Source organism: Protopterus annectens, chromosome 10.part0 (genome assembly GCF_019279795.1).
Source record: "Protopterus annectens isolate FY-2018-M chromosome 10.part0, PAN1.0, whole genome shotgun sequence".
NCBI classification, from domain to species: Eukaryota; Metazoa; Chordata; order Ceratodontiformes; family Protopteridae; genus Protopterus; species Protopterus annectens.
Window position 1 is genome coordinate 570,304,783 of NC_056744.1, and position 21,346 is coordinate 570,326,128.

Here is a 21,346-nt window from a genome sequence, read left to right on the forward strand (position 1 = left end):
ACATGACCCCTGTACAAATCATAGCTAGCTATCAGCCCCCAAATCTCAACCAAGATACTCAAATTGCCTCTCTAGAACTCTTCGAATCTATCAGGATTCAACCCTTTACCTTGTTCCTGGATGACTTTAACTACCCAAACATAGACTGGAAGAACTACTTTTGCCAGACCACAAATGCCCAGAGAGTCCTCAATTTTTTTTCACTGCAAATGCTTTGGAACAGCTAGTCGATACCCCCACAAGAGGGGATAATATCTTGGACTGGTATTAACCAACATGAGTAATCACTGCAGTATCATCCTCCCTTGTAAGATCCAACCATAAAGAGGTCACGTTCGAAGTCACCACAGCCTCCTGCAGGATGGTATAAACAGCTTTACAGCCCCCTCCTGCTCTCTAGGAACTGGCACCAGTATCCAAAACTATAACAAATTACTATATGAACATTTATATAGATGCATGGAATCAGGAATACCTGACTGGACTAATTCATCCTCCGTAAGGAAGAGTAAACCTGTCTGGTGGACATCTGCAATAAATAAACTCTATAACAAGAAAAAAATTGCTGTCAAGGACCAAGAAGGAGCAGGTGCCCAATTGGAAGTAATCTCTCCTTAGCCTAAAAAAGCAAATAAGAGCACTAGTGAAATCCTCCAAAGCAAACTTTGAGTCCAAATTGGCCACATCTACTAGAGACCATCATAAGGCCTTCTTCACATATGTCCATAATCTCAAAGGTAGCACCCAGATCTATTCAAAACTGGTAGTCCGGGACACCACATATATAAATGCTGTAGATATAGCAAACTTGCTGGCTAACAGAGTCAGCGAAAATTTCACCCCTTTGTCCCCCTCATCAGTAAATCAGGACATTCCCAGTACCTGCCCCCTTCCCCTTATATCTTGGGAATCAGGTCATCACTACTCTCTCAAAGGCAAAAACAGCCTCTATGGGACCTGATAACAACCTAGGTTGCATCCTACTTGAACGCACACAGGAACTTGCAGTACCATTAGGCGCCCTATTCAACCAAATCCTGAATACTGGTTTTGTCCCAGCTGAGTGGAGGGCAGCCACTGTCATCCCTTTATACAAAGGTGGAGCGTCCACTGATCTGGGAAATTAGACACCCATCAGCCTAACTGTCCTGATCTGCAAGGCCATGGAACGGATTATCATGGACCTCATTAACAAGGACACTGGCAACCTCCAAACACTTGATTCCACAGTTTGGCTTCGTCAAGGGGAGGTAATGTCTGTTAAATTTGGTCGACTTTTTTTGAGACAGTCACCAAAGCTGTGGATGAGGGGAAGACTGTGCACACTGCCTACCTTTAACCTGGCCAAAGCCTTTGACACTATTACCCACTTGGGCATAATAGATAAACTCTCTTAACTAGGCATCAATCCGTATGTTACCAGATGGGTAGCCAACTGGCTCACTGATAGAACCTACCTAGTCAAAATAGGGGAAGCCACCTGAAGAAGTAGACCCGTATCGAGTGGCACACCCCCAGGGTTCAGTCTTGAGGGCCTCTGTTTATTTGGGATATACTTTTCTGAGGTGCAGGCCAAAACCAGTGGGCTATGGCTGACCAAGTTTACAGATGACTGCAAGTTGGGAGCTGTCATCAATTCCCCTAGTGACATGGACATCTTCCAATAGGGCCTCACCCAAACAAATGACTGGTACCAGAAACATGGCCTCAAGCTGAATACAAAAAAATGCATCATCATCCCCTTTGGGGAGCGAGATGTCCCCACAAATTATCACATTTTTATTTATATATTATTGACATTTGTTAACCGGATTTGTCCAACTGGGCTTGTGGCCCATTTTCAGTGGAGAAAAGCTCCAGTAATACATTTTAAAACAAGTACAATTTTAAACAATATTGATATAATAACAGTTATAGCAAAACGATTCACATATGTTGGGATACATGCATAAAGTTAAAGTTGCATTAAAAAGAAGCTAAGTAACAATTTTACATTGATATAGTTCAATAGGTTAATAATTAACATTTTTTGTTTGTAGGAAATTGTGCAAATGCATAGTAGACACATTGGAGAGAGAGGTGTAATGAGGTACTAAGTATGGTCCTTTTGAGGGTACATAAAGGGAAGGAAGACTAGGTAGGGTCATGGCAAGGGCAGGTTCTGGAATTGAGAAAATAAGCTTTTAGTTCATTTTTAAAGTGCGAGGTGTGGGAGATTGAACGTAAGTCAAGGGGAAGTTTGTTCCAAGCATGGGCAAGGGAGTGTTTGTAGAGTAGTTTGCCTACTGACCTTTTTGGGTGGTAGATATCAAGTAATTGTTGGTTAGAAGTACGGAGGGTCCGGGATGGGATGTAGATGGAGACCAAGGAAGATAGAGATGGACAGAAGGAGGGTTTATAAAGAATAGAGTGTAGCATATGAAATTGATAAGATAGCAGAAACTGGGGAAGTTCAAGCCATTGAAGAGAGTTTAAAGAAATGCAGTGGTGTGAGTTGTATGGGGAGTTAGTAATGAATCTGGCTATTTTATGGTAAGTCTGTTGCAGTTTCTTTAGAGTGGAGGCCTGGATATTGGTAAGAACTGGGGCGGCGTATAAGAGGGAGGGGAGGAGGAGTGCCTGGCCCAGGGTAAGTCTAGATTCAGGGGTTAGGAATTTTTTGTTCTGATATAGCAGACCTAGTTTCTGTTTTTTTTTTTTTTATACATTGGAGTATGTGTAGGTTGAACTTGAGTTCGTCATCGATAATGACCCCTAGGAGTTTTGTGTGGGTGTCAGATTGGATATTTGTATTGTTAGAAGATGTAATAAAAAAGGAGGTTTTGTGATGAGAAAGAGAACGGGGAAGGAAAAGTAGGAGTTTGGTCTTTTTGGGATTTAGGATCAATAGGTTGTGAGAGAGCCATTGTTCAGTGGATAGTAGGGCCTGTTGGGTCAGGGAGTGTAGTTCAAGAATGTTATTTGAGATGGATGTAAGTGTGGAGTTGTCGGCATACTGAATAAGGGAGGATTCTTTGCATGAGGTGTAAAGATTATTGGTGAAGATGTTAAACAAAAGGGGTCCCAAGATGGAGCCTTGGGGAACACCAGTGGAGATGGGAAGGAAAGGTGAAGAGGATGAGAGCCATTTGACAGATTGTTCCCTGCCAGATAGGTAACTATTAAACCAGGCATGTGCGGAGGGCGATAGGTGGAGATTTGTGAGTTTGGATAGTAGTAGAGGATGAGAGACAGTATTGAAGGCTTTGGAGAGATCTAGGAAGAGACAGGAAATGAGTTTATTGTTGTCTAGGGCCTCTGCAATGATACGAGTGAAGGAGAGGAGGGCAGTGGTGGTGCTGTGGTGAGGACGAAATCCATGTTGGGTAGGGGTAAGTAAGTGGTGTGTGAGGAGGTGATTGAGAAGCTGTGAGTGAATACATTTTTCTAAAATCTTGGAGAGGGGGGACAGAACGGCAATGGGTCAGTAGTTTGAGGGGTCAGTGGAGTTTCTACCTTTATGAAGAGGGATAGTGAAGACAGATTTCCAAAGGGTGGGGACAGTTGATTCCAGAATAGATCGATTAATTAGTATAGATACAGGATAGGCAATTGAGTCAGCAGCAAGTTTGAGGAATGTAGGAGATAGATTGTCAGTGGAAGGAGAGCAAGGTTTTAGCTTGAGTAGTAGAGATTTGATGTAAGTAATGGGAACTGTCTCAAAAGAAAACAAAGTTGTGTTAGTGGGACTTGGAGAGGTGGGTGTCGAAGTAGAGTTTGGCTTGGAGATTACCAGATTTTGGATGGAAGAGATAAAGTGTTTATTCAGGAGGGTAGCTGTTTCCTGAGAGGAAGAGTTAGGGTATGGGAAGGGTTTAGAGGGCTTTCCAGGATAGAGGATGTTGTTGAGAGTAGACCAACATTTTTGAGGATTGGATTTGTTGTTAAGCTGAGCAGAGCTATAGTATAACTTTTTGTCATTAGTTGTATGTTTTTTTGCAAGGTTCCTCAGTTGCATGTATTTTTGAAGAAAAGGTGGTGGTTTAGTTTTAGTCCAGGTTTTCCAAGCATGATCCCGTTGTTTCATAAGGGACCTAGTCTCTTTGGAGAGCCAGGGAGCATGGTTTGATTTTACTCTGATCTTCCTAGAGGAAGCTAAGGAGTTTAGAGTATTCATGAAGATGCTATTGAAAGTGCTTACAGCATCGTTAATAGTAATGTTGTAAGCATGCAGTCAGTTGTGAGGGATGTGGGCACCCAGATTGATAGCAGCCTGAGTTTTGACCACCATGTTGCTTCCATTGTACAGAAAGCTTTCAGCATGTCCCACCTCATAAGTAAGGGGGTATCATCCAGGGTCAAGGAAGTCTTAAAATCCCTGTATTCTTCCCTTATAAATCCCATTATCGAGTACAATTCCCCATTCAGCATGTACCTGGCAAAGCACATGCAGCAGCTGGAGAGACCACAAAGGTTTCTCACCAGGAGAATCCAGGGCCTCAAAAATCTACCATACATAGCCTAAAAGCCCTATCCCTCTACTCTGTTTCATACAGACTCCTCAGAGGTGACCTCTGTCTGGCATACAAGGCGATCTTGGATCCGCTGCATGTCCGCAAGTCGAGCTCCACTAGAGTAACCCGCATATGTGGCCTCAACCTAGTCTGTGACATCAATAGGACTTGCTGGCAGGACAGATTTGTGTCCCAGAGACTCTCCCTCTCCACATCAAGCCGAGTACCTCTTTACCTTTTTAAGTGCAATCTGGATAACTGGATGGGAAATAGAAAATACATCCCTGGGGTTCCACCCATGTCCCTGCTGGACAGGGGCATCAGGTACTGATTTGTCTATACATGAGCTAAACTCTTGGCTAGGCTTATAAGGGCCTCAGGGCCAATAGCCTAGTAACTTCCTATGGTATCAGTTAAACAACACAGAGAGTAGAAGCAGATTCTGTCTGTCGTGGCAGTATTAGTTTCCAGACAGCAAGTGAAAACCGGTGTGCCCAGTTTTATTAGCATTTAATAAAAAAAAAAAAAAAAAGCGAATGTTACTTTAACACAGTCGATCACCTAGATCACAGTTTAATATTAACAGAAGTATTTCTGTTAGGGAATCAAGTTTGGTCAAGACATGTTGCGTCAGGATTTCAGAGGAAAAAAGTTTAAACTTAAGTTTTGTGCGTGTTGCATCGACCAGTGTGGTACATTAAGCAGCTGACGTAGTGTTTTTTATAAAAGAATTTTATTTTATTTTTTAATTAATTCATTAATTTTTGCATGTGTAGAAATTAAAATAAAAGTCTGACTTTGCCAGCATAAACAGTATTGGTAGTATAGCATAAAAAACTTTGAACATAGCTTTAACAACTCTGTTGCTAAAGAAAATGAAGTCTCACAAAGGTTTCTGGTTCTAATCCACCTCCACTCATTTAGGCATCAGATCTTTCACTGATATGTACTCCTTGAAGAGCATACCTTTTCTTTAGAGCCAATGCCCTGAGTCTTTTATTAGGTTTATCCAAACATCTTTTTATATGCACACATAGCTTAACAGTCAGCAATCTAGTAGTTCTCCTCTTAACTGTCAGCAGTTCTTCAGTGCTTCCCTTTAAGGTGTAGCTAGCCCATATGCACAAATGATACGCAAACCACTAGTACTGCAATGTCAAATAGACTAGACTTTCACATAACTTGAACAGCCCTTTACAGACTTTGCTGTTGAGAACCACCACCTAGGCACTTCTCTCAGGTTGAGTCTGAAAAAGGTCCATGGAGGTCAGTTTTCTAACCCAGAAAACAAATACAAATAAAATAAGTTAAATAAAATGTCACAACACACACACACACACACACACACACACACACATATCCATGCTTCATTGACTGAAGCCCAAATAATACAGTAAAGAGTGGCATTGACAGAATTTTTTTGTTTTGTATAGTTTGTAGTGAATGTGTTAAAAGTTTGCATACTTATTTTCCTTTAACTGAAAACATGATCTCTATTTTTTGTTGTTGTTGTTGTTTCAGGTGGAGGAAGCTGGCCAAGTTTTCCTGCTTCTGAAAAAGGAATACCGCATTTCCAGAAACGTCCGTTTAGCATGGGTTCTTAACAATCTAAATCAAATAATTCGTCCAGCTTCTCAGTCAGAGTTGGTGAGCTCAAACCCTTATTATGGTAGTGGCTGTACAGTGGTCATTGAGAAAAAGATCTATTTCTTTTTTTCAGTGATATATAGGCAGTAAGTTACTCATATGGGTATGCTGTATGCTATGCTCACACCAACAGTGATGGGTTCAGTTATGCCCACATCAAGTTGTTTAACTTCAGACTTTTGTTTAAAGTGTCTCTGAAAATCTCAGCAGTATTTGAAGTTTACTTTGTTTTTATTGGAAAAAAAAATAAAAGAAACAATATTTAATTTTTAGTAAGACACTTTGAGTTTATATTGTATGTATATTCATTTTCAGGGTTTGTATTATATGTATATTTTTCTTTTAGTTCATTTACTTTTGACTACATCTCAAATTCAGACATATTTTTGAAGTTTGTAGTATGTTTCTTTACCTTGTACATGCCTGATGATGGTTGCAGTGAATTTGATGGAAAATGTATAGGTATATTTGTATATAGAATATGATGAACAGGTATAACAGTACCAAGGCTAATAGTCGTAGCAGTTGATATACTGTAGTAATTTCTTGTTCTATAACTGCAAAGTAGAGGTATCCCTGAGCTCTTCTGTGCTACTGAATGATTAGTTATTTGTATCCATTAAAGTCTAGAGTGTGAACATTTCATCTTGAAAATAATTTTGCCACATCATTGTGTTTTCATAGTTGTCTGCTATACTACAATTGCATTTTTGTGTGGTTGTGATTGTTAAGGGTAGAATTTTGTGGGTTGTAAGCCAGTCTTCAGTAGTAGTCTTGCTGCTTGCAGCAAGCAAGGAGTCATGCTAGGGAATTAACATGGGTTATGTGGATACATACCAACTCAAAACATGAGTCATGTTCCTCTTTTCAAGAGTGGTACAGAAAACACGTGTGTTCTAGTAATGTTTTGTTCAGAGACACACTATAGGTCATTGGTGACTGAGAGATGAAGCTCATCAGTTTACAGCCTTAATTTTCTGCCCTAAACAAGCAGTTTTATTTTGTTTTAAAAACAAACATTGAACTGCAGAACCTCATCTCTAGTTTGACTATGTATGTCTGAATACATAAGCGCAATACTAACGTTCACTACATTACAAGACTGAAGAAACACTCATTGCCTTTGCAGTGTTTTAAACTTGGATTGTACAACAGTGGATTAACGTGGGTAGTGTCTGGAAGAACTCCATTCATTATTTTGCTGTATTTTTTCTGTGTATTCTCATGGTTGGTGACAACATATATTTTTATATTGCATTTTGTTAACATGGCGAGTCCAGCACAACAGGGTTATTTTTCACTGATGATCCCGAGGAAGAAACTCTATATTACTAATAAATTATTTGCAGGCTTCGTGACCAAAAATATTTTGACCAAAATGTAATGCTAGATGACTAAAGCATAGATGCATATTCAGTTTCTGCAGCTAAAGTTAAGTAATTCAGTATGTACAGTAATTATACAAAAGTAACAGGTAAGTGTCTAGTATCAAGTGTCACTGCAAGTGATATTTAGTGTAGTGATATAAGGTACGATATTGTGCTTCCAGTGATATTTGTTGTTTTGCCAGATAAGAGCAAGGAACACTGTGTTTGGTCTGGTATTGACTTAGAAGTATGGTGTTGCAAAGTGATGTAGAAGTCAGTGCAACTAACTTTTTTTAGGTAACGTGTTTAGAGGGCATTAATGAATGAATTTCAGGCTTTGTGGATGCAGGTATAAAGAGAATATCTGTTTCTTCTTGGCAACATGGTGTTCCAAAGTTTTTGAACTGTTTAGGTATACAAAAGTATTGCTTATATTTGCTTGCAGCATTTATTCTTTTAACAAACGGTGGCCTAGACCCAGCTTTGTGTAGCAGAGTCTGCTTTCATTGCATGGTGCAAGTTTCCCATAGAATTATGTGATAGTGGTGGGCACATTTATTGGTTCTGTCCCAGATATTGTCATTCTTTTGCAGACTATTGTGAGTCTTTTTCCAGGATTCCTTATTAAATGCCACTGAAGATGTTGCCCCATTAGAGTAGTAGAACACAGGAAATTAGGGTAGGTGACTGTACTTCCTCCAAAAGACTTGTCACCAGTGGTCTACCTCTAGGGTTCAGTGTTTGGGCCATTCTTCTTTGGCATTTACGTCTCAGAGGTCAGTGCTAATGTTAGTTTATGGCTGATGTTGATGAGGTAGTTACATGGGATATTAATTCACTCCTGAAAATTGATCCAATAGCTGGGGACCTGGGACCCTATGTGGTCAATAAACTGTCCTTTGATTACCACATATCCACTTTTATAAGGAAGTTATTTTTCATTGCACAGCTTATTAGGGTATGATGTGTAGGTCCATGGATGTGATCATTCCACTGTATTCGGCACTTACTTGGCCGATCATTGAGAATAATGCCCCTTTTGGTATGTGCATACTCAAACACTTTACGCAGCTTGAACAACCACGATACTTTCTCACCAGGAAAGTCAGTGGCCTAAATCTTAAAAACTGCATTGATCATGTGATAGCCTTGTCCCTCATCTAAATATTATACAGGCTATTGATGGGCTTTCTCTGCCTGGCATACTGAGCATCAACCGAAGCTGTCCTCTCTAATCTGCTGCACATTACCAAGTCAGTGGTGGCATGAACACACATTCAAGAGATCTTAATATGTCCTACAACATAAATAGAACATGCTGGAAGGATAAATGTGTATCACACAGAATACTTTTTTGGAATAGTCTTCTTTACATAAAGCAGGAAGCCGCAGTGGTGCAGCAGTAACGTTGTTGCCTCACAGCAATATGTTCTCCTGTTCGATTCTCAGCTGGAGTGCCTTCTGTGTGGAGTCTGCATGTCCTCCCCACAGTCGAGTGGCGTTCGAAAGACATGCGTAAATGGGCGTGCCTTCGTTGAAGGTTGGCCATCGGGCTGGCAACTCGGCACCATAAAAATCTACTGCCAATCATTAGCAGACTGGCGTTCAGCTGTGACGACACCTAACCGGGAAAAGCCGAAAAGACAAACTTCTTCACATAAAGCAAAGTACTTCCCTTATTCTGTTCAAATGTGATCTGGACAAATGAATGGAAAACCACAAATTCACCCTTAGTTTAGCACCCCTGTTCTAAGAATAGGTGTAACATGTTCTGCCCAGCTCTGGATAATTCATACATAAATTACAAGGGCAAAAAATTTCATAGGAATGCAGAGCTGGGCATCTACACAGCCTCATGGATCAGTAGCCTAGTAGGTACCTGTTAACCTGTGAGATATAGCTGCAGTGTAATATTCCTAAGTGAATCTGCTTCAGAATCCTTTTATGATTCTTCATTGATCTTGGCCATTACTTAGAGTGGTTCAGCAGAGCCTGACCATCCCTAGAAGCCAGCCCTACATAAGCACACAAGCCCATATGCATACAAATGCCAGCACACACTCAAACATACATTCAGCTGCCTACACAAGTGTTTGTACATTTAGGTGTTATCCACGTACCATAAACATAATATTTTCATTCTGGAATGAAAAGATGCAAATAAATCTGTGCAGGACTTTGCCCTGAAGCAGACTGCCACTTTATGTATTATGTATTGAGTGAGTTCATTTTGAGTAGATTTTGAGTATTTGTGAGCTGCAATGTGTGAGTTCTTAACAGCCGTACTGTATTGTTTATTTATTTTTTATTTTTATTTATTTATTTATTTATCATTTGTTGACCGGGAATGTCCGACTAGGATCCACAGAGCCTGTTTTCAGCGGAGGCCCGGGGAGAAATGCATATTGTAACATGATAATGCAGACCACTACCATTGCTGCATGTGGCCTAGAGATCTCTAAATATTAGTCAAGGCTGTCTGATCCTAATATATTAGCACATACGCATATGAGAACTGCTACCTGCTTTTGACTGATAACCTGGATTTTTATCTTTAACATGAAATCCATGATCAGTAAACACATCGCTTTACTGGCATCTTGGTAGTAGGTCTCTGCTACCCTCTTCTGACAGTCAACTAAAGCATAGAGTCCCTCCCACTGCCTGCCTGTGGGAATGATGGCCCAATCACCAGACAGTAAGAGAAAAGTCTGTTGGAAAACTACTCCTTACTTTGGATCTCTTCAGCTGCTGCGCTTTGATAAGAAACTCTACTGGATTTTTATTTCCTCCCTCTGTCTTTTTTCTCTCAGTGCTTGAATAGTGTATTGTGCTGACATAACTTTTTTCGGATTAGGAAATTGCTTGACTTGACTGCTGCAGAACATGAATTATTAGTCCATCTTAGCCACAACTCAGATCTAAGAATCATGGAACCAGATAAGGGGGGGTGGCACTGTCCTAATGGATAAACATATGTACGATAGCAAAATGTATACCATCTTACATGACTGTAATCGCTACACATCAGTTTCGATAAATGAAATTCATATTTCATATAAAAAGATTGTATTTGCTATCAAAGATTTACTTGATCAGGAAGTAATTGATTATAGTACATATAAATATTTAGAAAATGAGCACCCCAGGGTACCCGCAATTTTCGGGGTACCTAAAACACATAGGGACGTAGTAGACCCTCCCTTGAGGCCTATAGTATCAGCCCAAGGGTCTATTATCTCCCCCCTATCTAAATTGCTCGATAGGAAACTTAAAACATTCTGGGGTAGAGAATCCTATTTACTTAAGGATTCATCGGAATTCTTAAGCAAAATTACATCTGATCTCTATGATCCCAACCTACAGTTTCTTACTATCGACGTTTTGGATCTTTTCTCTGTTATACCACATCAGCATGGTCTACTCTGGTTGGAGGAGGCTCTGGGGGAAAGAGATAATGTGAGTGACAATGACATTTTCCTAACCCTTGAGTTAGCTGAAATAGTACTAAATAACAACTTTCTCTATTTTTCGGGTGAATATTTCAAACAAACCTCCGGAGTAGCTATGGGTGCCAACTTTGTCCCCTCCTATGCAGATATTATTTTGTCCGTTTGGGAGAAAAAATATGTCTTGAATAGTGAATATAAGGTTAACTGGATATCTTATTCAAGATGTTTAGACGACATCTGTATTTTTTGGATAGGACCAACCAGTACCATCACGGAATTTATAAACTATCTAAATACTACTACTGATTTCCTGACTTTCACCTACCAGATCTATTTGGAAAAAGTAAATTATCTAGATGTAACACTTTCTGTTCAAGACAATGGCTTTAAATCTGCCATTTATAGAAAATCTACTTTTTCCAATAGTTATATTCACTACAATAGTTCCCACCCAAGACATCAAAAGAAAAGCATTGTTAAAGGTCAATATGTTAGGGCCTCCAGAATAACTTCAGATGACAATGAATTCCAACTGGAATGTTTCAAACTTTTTGCAATGTTCCAGGAAAGGGGATACCCTGACACATTCGTTGATAGCATCAAACATGAAGTTCTGAATGGTAGGAACACAAAATTTAGGCCCATCCTTGGGACAGGCAATCTAGAAAAAAACACTAGCCGGGTTGGGCAGCAAAATTATGACCCAGAGTATAATAAAGCCTTAAGGACAAAAAGGTAAATACTGTATACAGAAGGGAGAACAACATCAAGAACATATTGGAATTTGAACCAGTTACCAACAGGTTTTTTAATTAACGTAAGGGCACTTACAAGTGTGGATCATGCTCGCAGTGTATATATATTTCTAATATAGATAAAATGTATCTACCTGCTAGAAACAGATGGATTACAGCAGCTGCCTATTCCAATTGCAACAGCCAGGGAGTTATATATTTGGTGACATGCCAACAATGCCAAGCATTTTATGTTGGCAAAACGGAAAGATCTCTCAAGAGGAGGATTTATGAACATAATTATGAGATTTCCAAGAATAACTCTAACAATGCCCTGTATTGTCACTTTTTAGCATGTCCCATGGCTAAATTTCAATTTTTTGTCCTTGAGGTGATGGCTTGGAACAATAGGGGGGGACCTTGGGAAACAAAACTTGAACACAAGGAAACCTGTTGGCAGATAACATTAGAAGCCAACAGGTTTCCAGGCTTAAATGACACTATTTCCATCATCCCACTTCTTAAGTTAAGAGCTGGGAGAATATGATGAGGACTGCTTTGAGTTTTTTATTATAACAAGATATTTTTAAAAAAGGAAGATTATTAGTTATACATAATATTAGTATAATAATGTTAATTTTAAATAAACTAAACTCTTGTTAAATGAATATTCATTAGGACTATAGCATACTTTTTATTATAATTTTATAGATTTTTTTCTTACTTTGTATAAAGTATTCATATTAAAAAGTCTTTAAAAAGAATTTTAAAAAATAATAATGCACAAAGCATGTATTAAAAATATGTTTTGAGGTTAGCGGTAGCAGCCCTTTTAAGGATTAATTGTTTAATTGATTTATTGTTTTTATGACTATTTAAGTTGGGTCTGTATCTGATGAAGTCAAGCAAGTGGAATGACGAAAACGTTAATGTGCATTGTGTCAACGTTAATAAAGAAGAGTTTTAGCGTGACATATTGTGTTCTGCGTGGTTGCGGTCTTCCTCGTACTGACTTTTTGTTTTATTGTTTTTGTTTGGTGTTATAAGTCAGTTGAGTCTCCGCTTTGTGGTTAAATTGCTGTTTTACTTTACCTGCAGTATAAGGCTTATACTTATTTATTATAAGCTTCATTTTAAAGTTTTGACAGGAAAACTTGATGATTTTGCAGTTTTTCTTTCCTTTGGGGTTATGATTGTTGGAGTTGATTTTTCAAGTTTACAGAATTTTAAATGATTTTTTTCTTTTAAATCAAAATATCTCCACCATTTTGTATGTTACACATTTCTGACAGGAAGTATTAATACTTTTATGTTTTATTTCTTGTCTAAGGTTGCTATTTTTAACCATTTGGGGGCTGAAACTAGCTTTTTTATTAAAACTGGGGGACTTTTGCGACATGTATTTGTGCTTTGAACTGTGTTACTGAAACTAATCTCTTTTTATTCACTGCAGTGTTCAGAATGGTATCTCTACAGAAATAGGCTTCAGATTGCTGTTCAGAGGGGGGACATTGGGATTTATCTAGTTTTTACTGGGCTGACCATGCAGCCAATCTTTGGTATTGCCCTGGCTAGTTTTTTGTCTCCTGACTTGAGGGACTTGAGATACAGTGCCCCTCCCTCCACATCTGCCCCATGTGTACCTGAAAAACACAAAAGTAAATAAAGAAATATATTTTAGCCTTTGGCTTGTGACTCAGCCTGTCCAAGGCTACTGCGATTAGACTACTTGCCTTCTTTTGCCTGCAGGTCCCTGGTACACTGTTAGTATAACTGTGTTTGACTTGAGGGTCCGATCCTCCTGGGCTGTACCATTGCCTGATTTAGATATGGTAAAACCAAACTCTTGGTGCAGGGGAAATCAAGGGTGCATAATCCATTGCCAATATTGATAAGTCTCCCTTCTGCGGATTCTCCAAGTAGTGTAGTACGTGCAAAAAAGAGACAGAAAATCCACCGCATTGCAGGGTAACAGTCTTCAGCTTTGTTTTCACCTGAGCTGGTGGCTATGGACATTTTCATTGTTCAGGCCATTGATTGCATTACTTTTAACCCAGGATTGCATTCTGCAGGCACCCACCCCTGTTCAACAACCAAGTATTGTTATTTTGAAAGGGGTCTGGAATCTGAGGTTTCAGAAGTGTCAGAGTCTGATCAGCTAATCCTTTTTGAGAATGAAGAGGTTCAGAAACGCAAACAGATGTTTTCTTTTTCGCAAATGCTGGCTAGATTTATGGATGGTATTCAGCTGGGAGTAATCTTTGGCTGCCCCCGAAATCAGCAAGGTATATGATCTTTGGGAGGATGAAGCCCCCAGATGTGGTGATCTGTGATCTTCCCTCCACTGGTCCCAGTGTTAGATGTTTTCAAGAAAGCTTGCATTTCTCATCTGCTGAATGAGTATCTTCCAAAAAAGTGTGCAAGAAATTCAGGGTGTGCACAGCCATATCTGGTCTCCAAGCTCCCTTATCTATGGACCCTGCTTCTGTGTCCCCAGTAACTTTCTTCAATAAAAAGACTATGTCTTTAACATGACCAGTCTCTCAAGATAAGCTAGGTAAGTGGCTAGAATCTCAAGGAAAGAGGCTAGTGCAGCACAACACAGTAGCTTTTAAGGTTATTAATTATCAGTGTTTTAAGTGGAAGTTTGTGTTGAGATGTAAGCATAGTTCATATGAGATTACTAGGCAAATGACTTAAGGGCTGTTACAAGCTTAGCCCAATTTTACCCAGTATATGGCCCCTAGGGGCAAGAGGATGGCATGTATTTGAGCCTGTGCATTGAGTGTCTTACAGATTGGCCCCATCCATAAGGGACCTGGGCACTACCCCAGGTATGAATTTGTGATTCCCCATCCATTGAACCAAACTGCATTTAAAGAGGGCCAAAGAAGGGCTCTGCTTAATGTGAACAGGAATTTGTTGCAAAGAATGGGCAATCTCTTCTGAGAGACATATCTGTCTCTCCAGCATATTGTGCTTGAGTTGCTGACTAAGTTTAGATCCCTAAAGCGGGTGACCCCCATACTGTTTGACTTTTGAATGTGTAGCAGCTCCATCAGGGCTGGATTTGTGAGTGCCTTGTAGGTCAGGCACGGGTCACCCCGTAATAATCAGAAGTAGACAGAGTAAAGGGTTAGGGCTTTTAGTCTGTCTGCATAGTTCACATTGTTTACCCCCTGTAAATTCTTTGTGAAGAAGCTCTGAGGTCGCTGTAGCTTCTGTAAGTGCTTAGTTAAGTACATGCCAAATGATGCACTGTACTCTATTATTGGTCTAATGAGTGCTGAGAACAGCAGGACTATTGTTTCCTTGAATCTGGATGCCATAATTTTCTTTTTAAGTAGTGCTACATAAAAGGATTTCCTCGTCGCTGTGGACACATGGTCAAAGTTCAGGCTACTGTCTATCTTGGTCCCTAGATCTCCTCTCTGAGTCTACTCTAAGGGGTGTGCTGTTGATATTGTAATTTTCAGGGGTATTTGACTACCCAAAGGGTATGATCATGTATTAGTTTTAGACCATGGTTCTGGCACCAATCATTTCTCTGATTTAGATCCTCCTGAAGGATATCTACATCAGTGGGGGATTCACCGAGTGCCCCCAGCTTGCAGTCATCAGCAAACTTTGTTTTCCAGAGACCTCCCACATTTGCCTTGACTTCAGAGAAGTATATTCTGAACAGGAGCGGTCCCAGTAATGAGCCCTGTGGAACACCACTTGTAACTGACCTTTTGCCGGATCTGGATTAACCCATTTTAACCACATGTATCCTGTCCTTGAGCCAAATGGCTATTCATTTGGTGGCAAAGGGATTTACGGCTAATTTTGTGAGTTAATAATACCTGAGTGGGAATTGTGTCAAATGCTTTGGCCAGGAATAAGGTAGGTGTTATGTACTGTTTTACCCTCATCCATGTCCCTAGAGACTTTCTCAAAGAAATCCACCAGATTCAGTAAGCATGACATGCCCTTGACAAAGCTGAATTTGGGTCAGTGCCAATGTTTGGAGGTCCCCTATGTCATTATTTATCAGGTCCATGATTATTCTTTCCATGGCTTTACATATAAGACTAGTCAAACTTTTATGGTCTGTTATTTCTCGGGTCGGTAGATGGTCCCTCTTTATGCAGAGGGATGACTGTTGCTGCCCCTCACTCTGTCAGGACAAAGACAGTCTGAAGGCAGTGGTTAAATAGAGATCCTAATGAGCCTGATAAGTCCTGATTTAAGCTGTTTAAGAGCATCCTGGTATATTGTCAGGCCCCATTGAATCCATGGTTTTAGCTTTAGAGATCACAATGGCAACCTGTTCTTTGATGATAATTCATGGTGGAGTGGTAGAGAGTATTTCTTGGGGGAGGCAGGGAGGTGAAATTTTAGATTAATTTGTCGGCCAGTAGATTTGCCAAGTCTTCCGGCTGAGTATAGGTGATGGCAGCTGCAACTAATTCCACACATTGTTGGGTGTTGCCCTTAAGATTGCGGACCCAACTGAAAAATACCTTAAGGTTATTCTTGGCTTTGGAGGCTGTTTTTACCTCAAAGTTTGCTTTCAGAGACTTGACTAGTTCCCTGATTCACTTGTTTAAACTAATGAGGGGCTTATTGTTCTATTGTGCACATTCCTTCTTATTTCTCTACAGTTTTTTTTCTTTTGTTGTACAACCTGTTAGTACCAGGGGTCCATCAGGGTGGCTTGTTTTTGTGGTTTGAACAGGGTTTGTTTTGGTCTGGTACTGCCATTTGTATGCAGTCATCTAGATGGTCATACAGGGCTTTTGTGTATGCCCCTGTATGGGTTTCTGTGTTTTCTGGATTTGGGGAAGCTTGGAAACTAGCTATGCCATCCCCTAATAGGGGGTAATTTACTTTAAAGAAGTTCTTAAAGTTTTTAGGGTGAGGTGGGAGGACTAGTTTTATCTTTATTTCAAGGGAGACCAGTTTGTGATCTGATCTTACTAGTGAGACCGTAGCACTGGGGGGGGGGGGGTGTGCAGCACTCTCCCATATTTGTAAGTACCAGATGTATGATATTTGTTTCCCTAGTGGAAGTGCAGACTAGCTGCTTCACGGCATTTGAATTTACAATGTCTAGAAATCTTTGGACCTGTATGTTAGTAGTCATGTATGCCTCACAATTAACAGAGGGCGAATTATATAGGAGTATGGTTTTGGGCTGGATGGTAAGTGATTCTAGTAACTTCAGGTATGATGTATAGGTTTCCTGGGTTATAGTGGGATACCTATAACTAGCAAGAATATGGTAATGGATTTTTTCCATGGTTAGTTGGATGTGGAGTATCTCAAGCATGTCACATTGTTTGACCAGCCTTGAGATGTGCTTATCCTTTATGTAGATAGATACACCTCTACCATTTGCTCTTTAATGTTCAGTGGGTGGTCAGAGTGTATAAAAGGCATTATAGCCATGCACTGCCAGAGTGCTTTCTGTGGCTTTGAAGCATGTTTCAGAAACTGCACAGACGTGGGCATTCTCCAGGGTGAGGAGAGCTTCCAGGGAATGCGTTTTTTTGTTGAGGCTCCTAGCAGTGAACAGCAACACCTTTAGCTTGGCCTAAGTAGCTTTTTTATGTTGGAAGGTTTATGTGTTTGGCAATGCCTATAAAAGGCACTGTAGGGGGTTGATAATGTTTTGGCCAGTGTCCGAAAGCGTAGAGGTGACAGGCCATGCTGCTTTGCTAGAGATGGTCTTCACCTATCAACCTTGTCCTCCCAGACTGACAAGTATTGGACCCCTTTGAAATGACACTAGTGGCAACGCCAATTGTTAGTCGATCATTTTTGGATTGTGTTGTGGCTTCATCCTTTGGGATGGTAGAATGCTGCTCACTGCAAGGCTCATACCTGCCTGTGACACATAGTCTGAGAGCTCAATCATGTCTCTTTTCATGTAGTCCAAGGAGGTACATCTCCGGTCATTCAAGCCCACATGGACTGTGACTGAGTAATACTGGTACTTAGGGGTAACTGACCTGAGTGCTTGCATGAGCTGGCAGATCCAGGCCCCCGACAGGCAACTAACTGTAACTTTCCTCTTATCTAGCCTGGTAAGAGTGACATCAGTGTGTCTCACAATGGAGTCTCCTATGACCAGAATATTTGGTTGGGGTGTGTTTCGCCTTATGGGCTTGGTAGTTGAGGTGGAATGAGATGTGGCTTTATGTGTTGTGAGGGGACTTGTCTTGTTTGTGTATATGCAGAGTTTCTGAGGACTGTGCCAGAGAGGCCTTTGAGGTTTGTGTAAGTTACATGTGAGCACCTCCATATATATGGGTCTATGCGTGCGGACCTTTTGTGGGTGTGGTGAGTGATGTGTGCAAGTCGCTCACAACCTGTTTCTTGATTTTTGTGTCTGTATGTGAGAGTCTAACCTCCAATGTCAGTGTGTAACTGCATCTCTCACATACTCTATTTGCCTGTTCGAGAATTAAGTGGTTGTCCTTGTACACAAGGCAATTATTACATTGCCTCGGGATACCCATGTCCACCAAGCTGGATTCAGAGATAGCAGGAAAGGTCCCATCCATGGTTGCAGGTCCTAATGTGTATTTGAAAGGATAGGAATAGAGGGTGCTTGTAACTGGATGAGGGAAGGGTGGTGTAATCTGCAGCTAACCTCACCAGCAGTGCTGCCCGGCTCCAAATTAGATGCTGTCTGAGAAGTACTAGACCTGGGTGCTATAATAAGGTAATTAGCACAGCAAACTTTCACAGTATAATGAAAATAAGCAATGTTTCCAGATGTTTGCATTTCTACAGGGCACTGGCATGGTGAAGAGGTCCATGAAAATGTGCCGAATTAATACCAGTACTAGAAATTAAAAATTCAAGGAAGTCAAATAATGTAGGAGACTCGCTCTACTCTCAATACGTTGCTAAACTCTGGATTAGTATCCCTACACAAATAAATCTCTCCTTTAAACTCAATAGCTTTAAACAACTGCTTAAACAACATCTTAACCAATCCTGATCCTGCACATGCTCATCACAAGGATGAGACTTTGTTTGTCATACGATACTCTCCAAATACTCTCCTTAAACAGTATACTCTCAAACTCTCACTGAAATGACAAAACAATTTTTATACATAACTCCTACTTGTACATTCCACTAAATTGCACGTGGGCTTTCTCTGTAGTAATTTCCACCTCTGTAAAATCTTAGAATGTACAAATGTAATTACTGTTTGTCTATAAATGTGAATAGAAATGTAACTACGTTGTATTTAACTGGAACATAGTATAATGCAATGTAAGCAAATGGAGCTTTTCTTGTCATGCCTCTGCTGAAAATGGGTATTACCCATTCAGACTTTCCCGGTCACCAAAGACAAATAAACAGTAAATAAATAAAATACTGAGCCCTCTGGTTAATACAATGACTGCACTTTTGTGTGCTTCCCAACTCCAATATACAAGATAAACACCTGCTGCCACTGGATGAATAAGCCCAGTCCTCCTAATGTAAAAGCACAGTAAAGAAGTATCCGGAGCGAAATGCTACCATAAACGATCTTAACAGTACAGATCATATGATCATAGGAGGTTACTAGGCTGACGGCCCTAGGGCCCTTACAAGCCTAGCCAAGTTCAACCCATGTTCCCAAGGGTGTTTGGTTCAAGCAGATATTGAAATCAGCACCTATTGCTCCTGTCCAAGAGGGACAAAGGTGGAACCCCTGGGGTGGATTTCCAGTTATCCTTCCAATCGTCCAAGTTGCGCTTAAGTAGGGTCAACGAGGGTATTTCTTTAACACGAATAGGAAGCTTGTTCCAAAGGTGAGGCACCCACTGTGAGACAAATCTGTCTCTCCAGCAAGTTCTGTTGATGGTCACATACCAGATTAAGATCCTTTGAGCGAGTGACCCGTGTGCCATTTGACTTGCTAATGTGCAGCATTTCCATTAAAGCTGGGTTAGAGATTGCTCTATATGCAAGGCACAAGGTCGCTTCTGAGCAGTCCGTATGACGCAGAATAAAGTGACAATGATTTTGGTTTGTCCGCATAAGACAGATCTTGAAAATCCTGAATTTTCTTCATAAGGAAAACTTTGTGGTCTGTCCAATTGCTGCAGGTGTTTGGAAAGGAACATACCAAAGGGAGCATTGTACTCTATTATTGGCCTGATGAGGGAAGAGTGCAGGGGGGGTCATAACCTCTTTTTTTTCTGGAGGCAATGCTCTTACTTATGAGATGAGCAATATAAAATGCCCTTCTTACCACTGTGGAGATGTGGTGTTTGAAGTTAAGGTTGCTGTTGACCTGTGTACCCAGATCTCTCATCACTGACTGTGTGCTTAGGGTGTTGCTGTTGATGTGGTAGTTTGCAGGTCAGGGTGATGTTCTTCGTCTCACATTGCTGCAGTCATAACCTGTGGGTAGTCCGCTGTCCTCGGTCGGCCCAAATACCAAAGAGTTAGGCTGGCGTCGGTCATGGGCGCCCGGAGCTGACGTCAGTACGTAGTAGTACTTAAGCGCATGACCGACGCCATATCCTCAGTCTTTCTTGCCGCGTGGTCCGAAGCAGAAGCAGCGTTTGTAAGTGCCGTTCGGCGTTCTGAAATTTTCAGTTTTCGAGTTTCAGACCGAAGACCAAGTTGGGCTAAGTACCCCGTTGGGGAAAATTTTTGTCTTTTCTTGCCTCAGTTAATCCGGATGTCAGAAAAAGTTAATAATTGTATTTCTTGTGGGAAACAGATACCTCATAGGGACTATCATTCTCTCTGTATTCCTTGCTTAGGGCCTGAACACGACGTAGTCGGGTGTCGCTTTTGCACTAGATTTAATAAGCGCACCATTAAACGCAGATTAGACTGTGCTAGGCTTGTTTTCGGTAAACGGTGTAACCTACAACATGCTTTCGGATCCTCCGACGCCCGCTACCGCAAAAAAGCGAAAAGATAAATCCTTAAGGTCTAAACCGGATGAGTCGTCCGTTGCGGACGCCGGTCCTATGGAATCTACGGTTGAATCTGTGGATCCAGCCGAGGTCTCGGCTGAATCCCAGGGGGAACCTTTACTTTTGCAGGAGTTGGCCTCTCAGGAGTTAGGTCAGGCCGAGGGTGCTTCTCAAGTTTCTGTGGTTCCTTCCTTACAAAAGGTTATTAGGCCTTCTACTTCAGTCACTAAAGGCCCTGCTAAGGCTAGACCTGGTATTTCTGGTGCAGCCACAGCCCTGGTTCTTCGGGCTCTGTTCCTAAAAAGCATATGTTGAAAATGGCAGAGGATTTGATTACTTTGATCAGGGGTTCTATGCCCCCTGCCCCCTCCAGAGAAGAGGCCTAGGGTGGAGACAGATTTAGAGGGAATGGAACATTCCTCAGATTACTCTGAGTCCTCAGCTGAGGATTTTCAGGATTTTCCTCCCTATTCTGATTCGGATGCAGAGGATTCCTGTCCTTCTGCTTCACCTCCAGAGGATTTTTCCTTTTCTGAAACCTTGCATTCCATGAGGGAGCATTTCAAGTGGGAAGGTCAGGATTTTTCAGATTCTCGTAAGAGGCTTAGGGAATTTTTGTTTTTGCCACAACATAGACCTTTGGCTATTCCCCCTGTTTTAGATGTTGTTCAGGATGTTTTTTCTGAAGCTTCCCTTAATCCTGATTCTTTACCCCCTGCCCCTGTCAAG

General features: G+C 40.9%; 1 protein-coding gene across 2 annotated transcripts in view; it reads left to right on the forward strand.

The window, feature by feature from the left end:
* The window catches only part of SZT2 (SZT2 subunit of KICSTOR complex), a 3,556,133-nt gene that overhangs the window by 27,927 nt on the left and 3,506,860 nt on the right, over window positions 1–21,346 (forward strand). For both annotated transcript variants that reach the window (XM_044085412.1, XM_044085413.1), the window contains exon 2: window positions 6,015–6,140. In XM_044085412.1, the coding sequence (XP_043941347.1) occupies window positions 6,015–6,140 (126 nt within the window). The remainder of the gene's footprint in view (window positions 1–6,014; window positions 6,141–21,346) is intronic.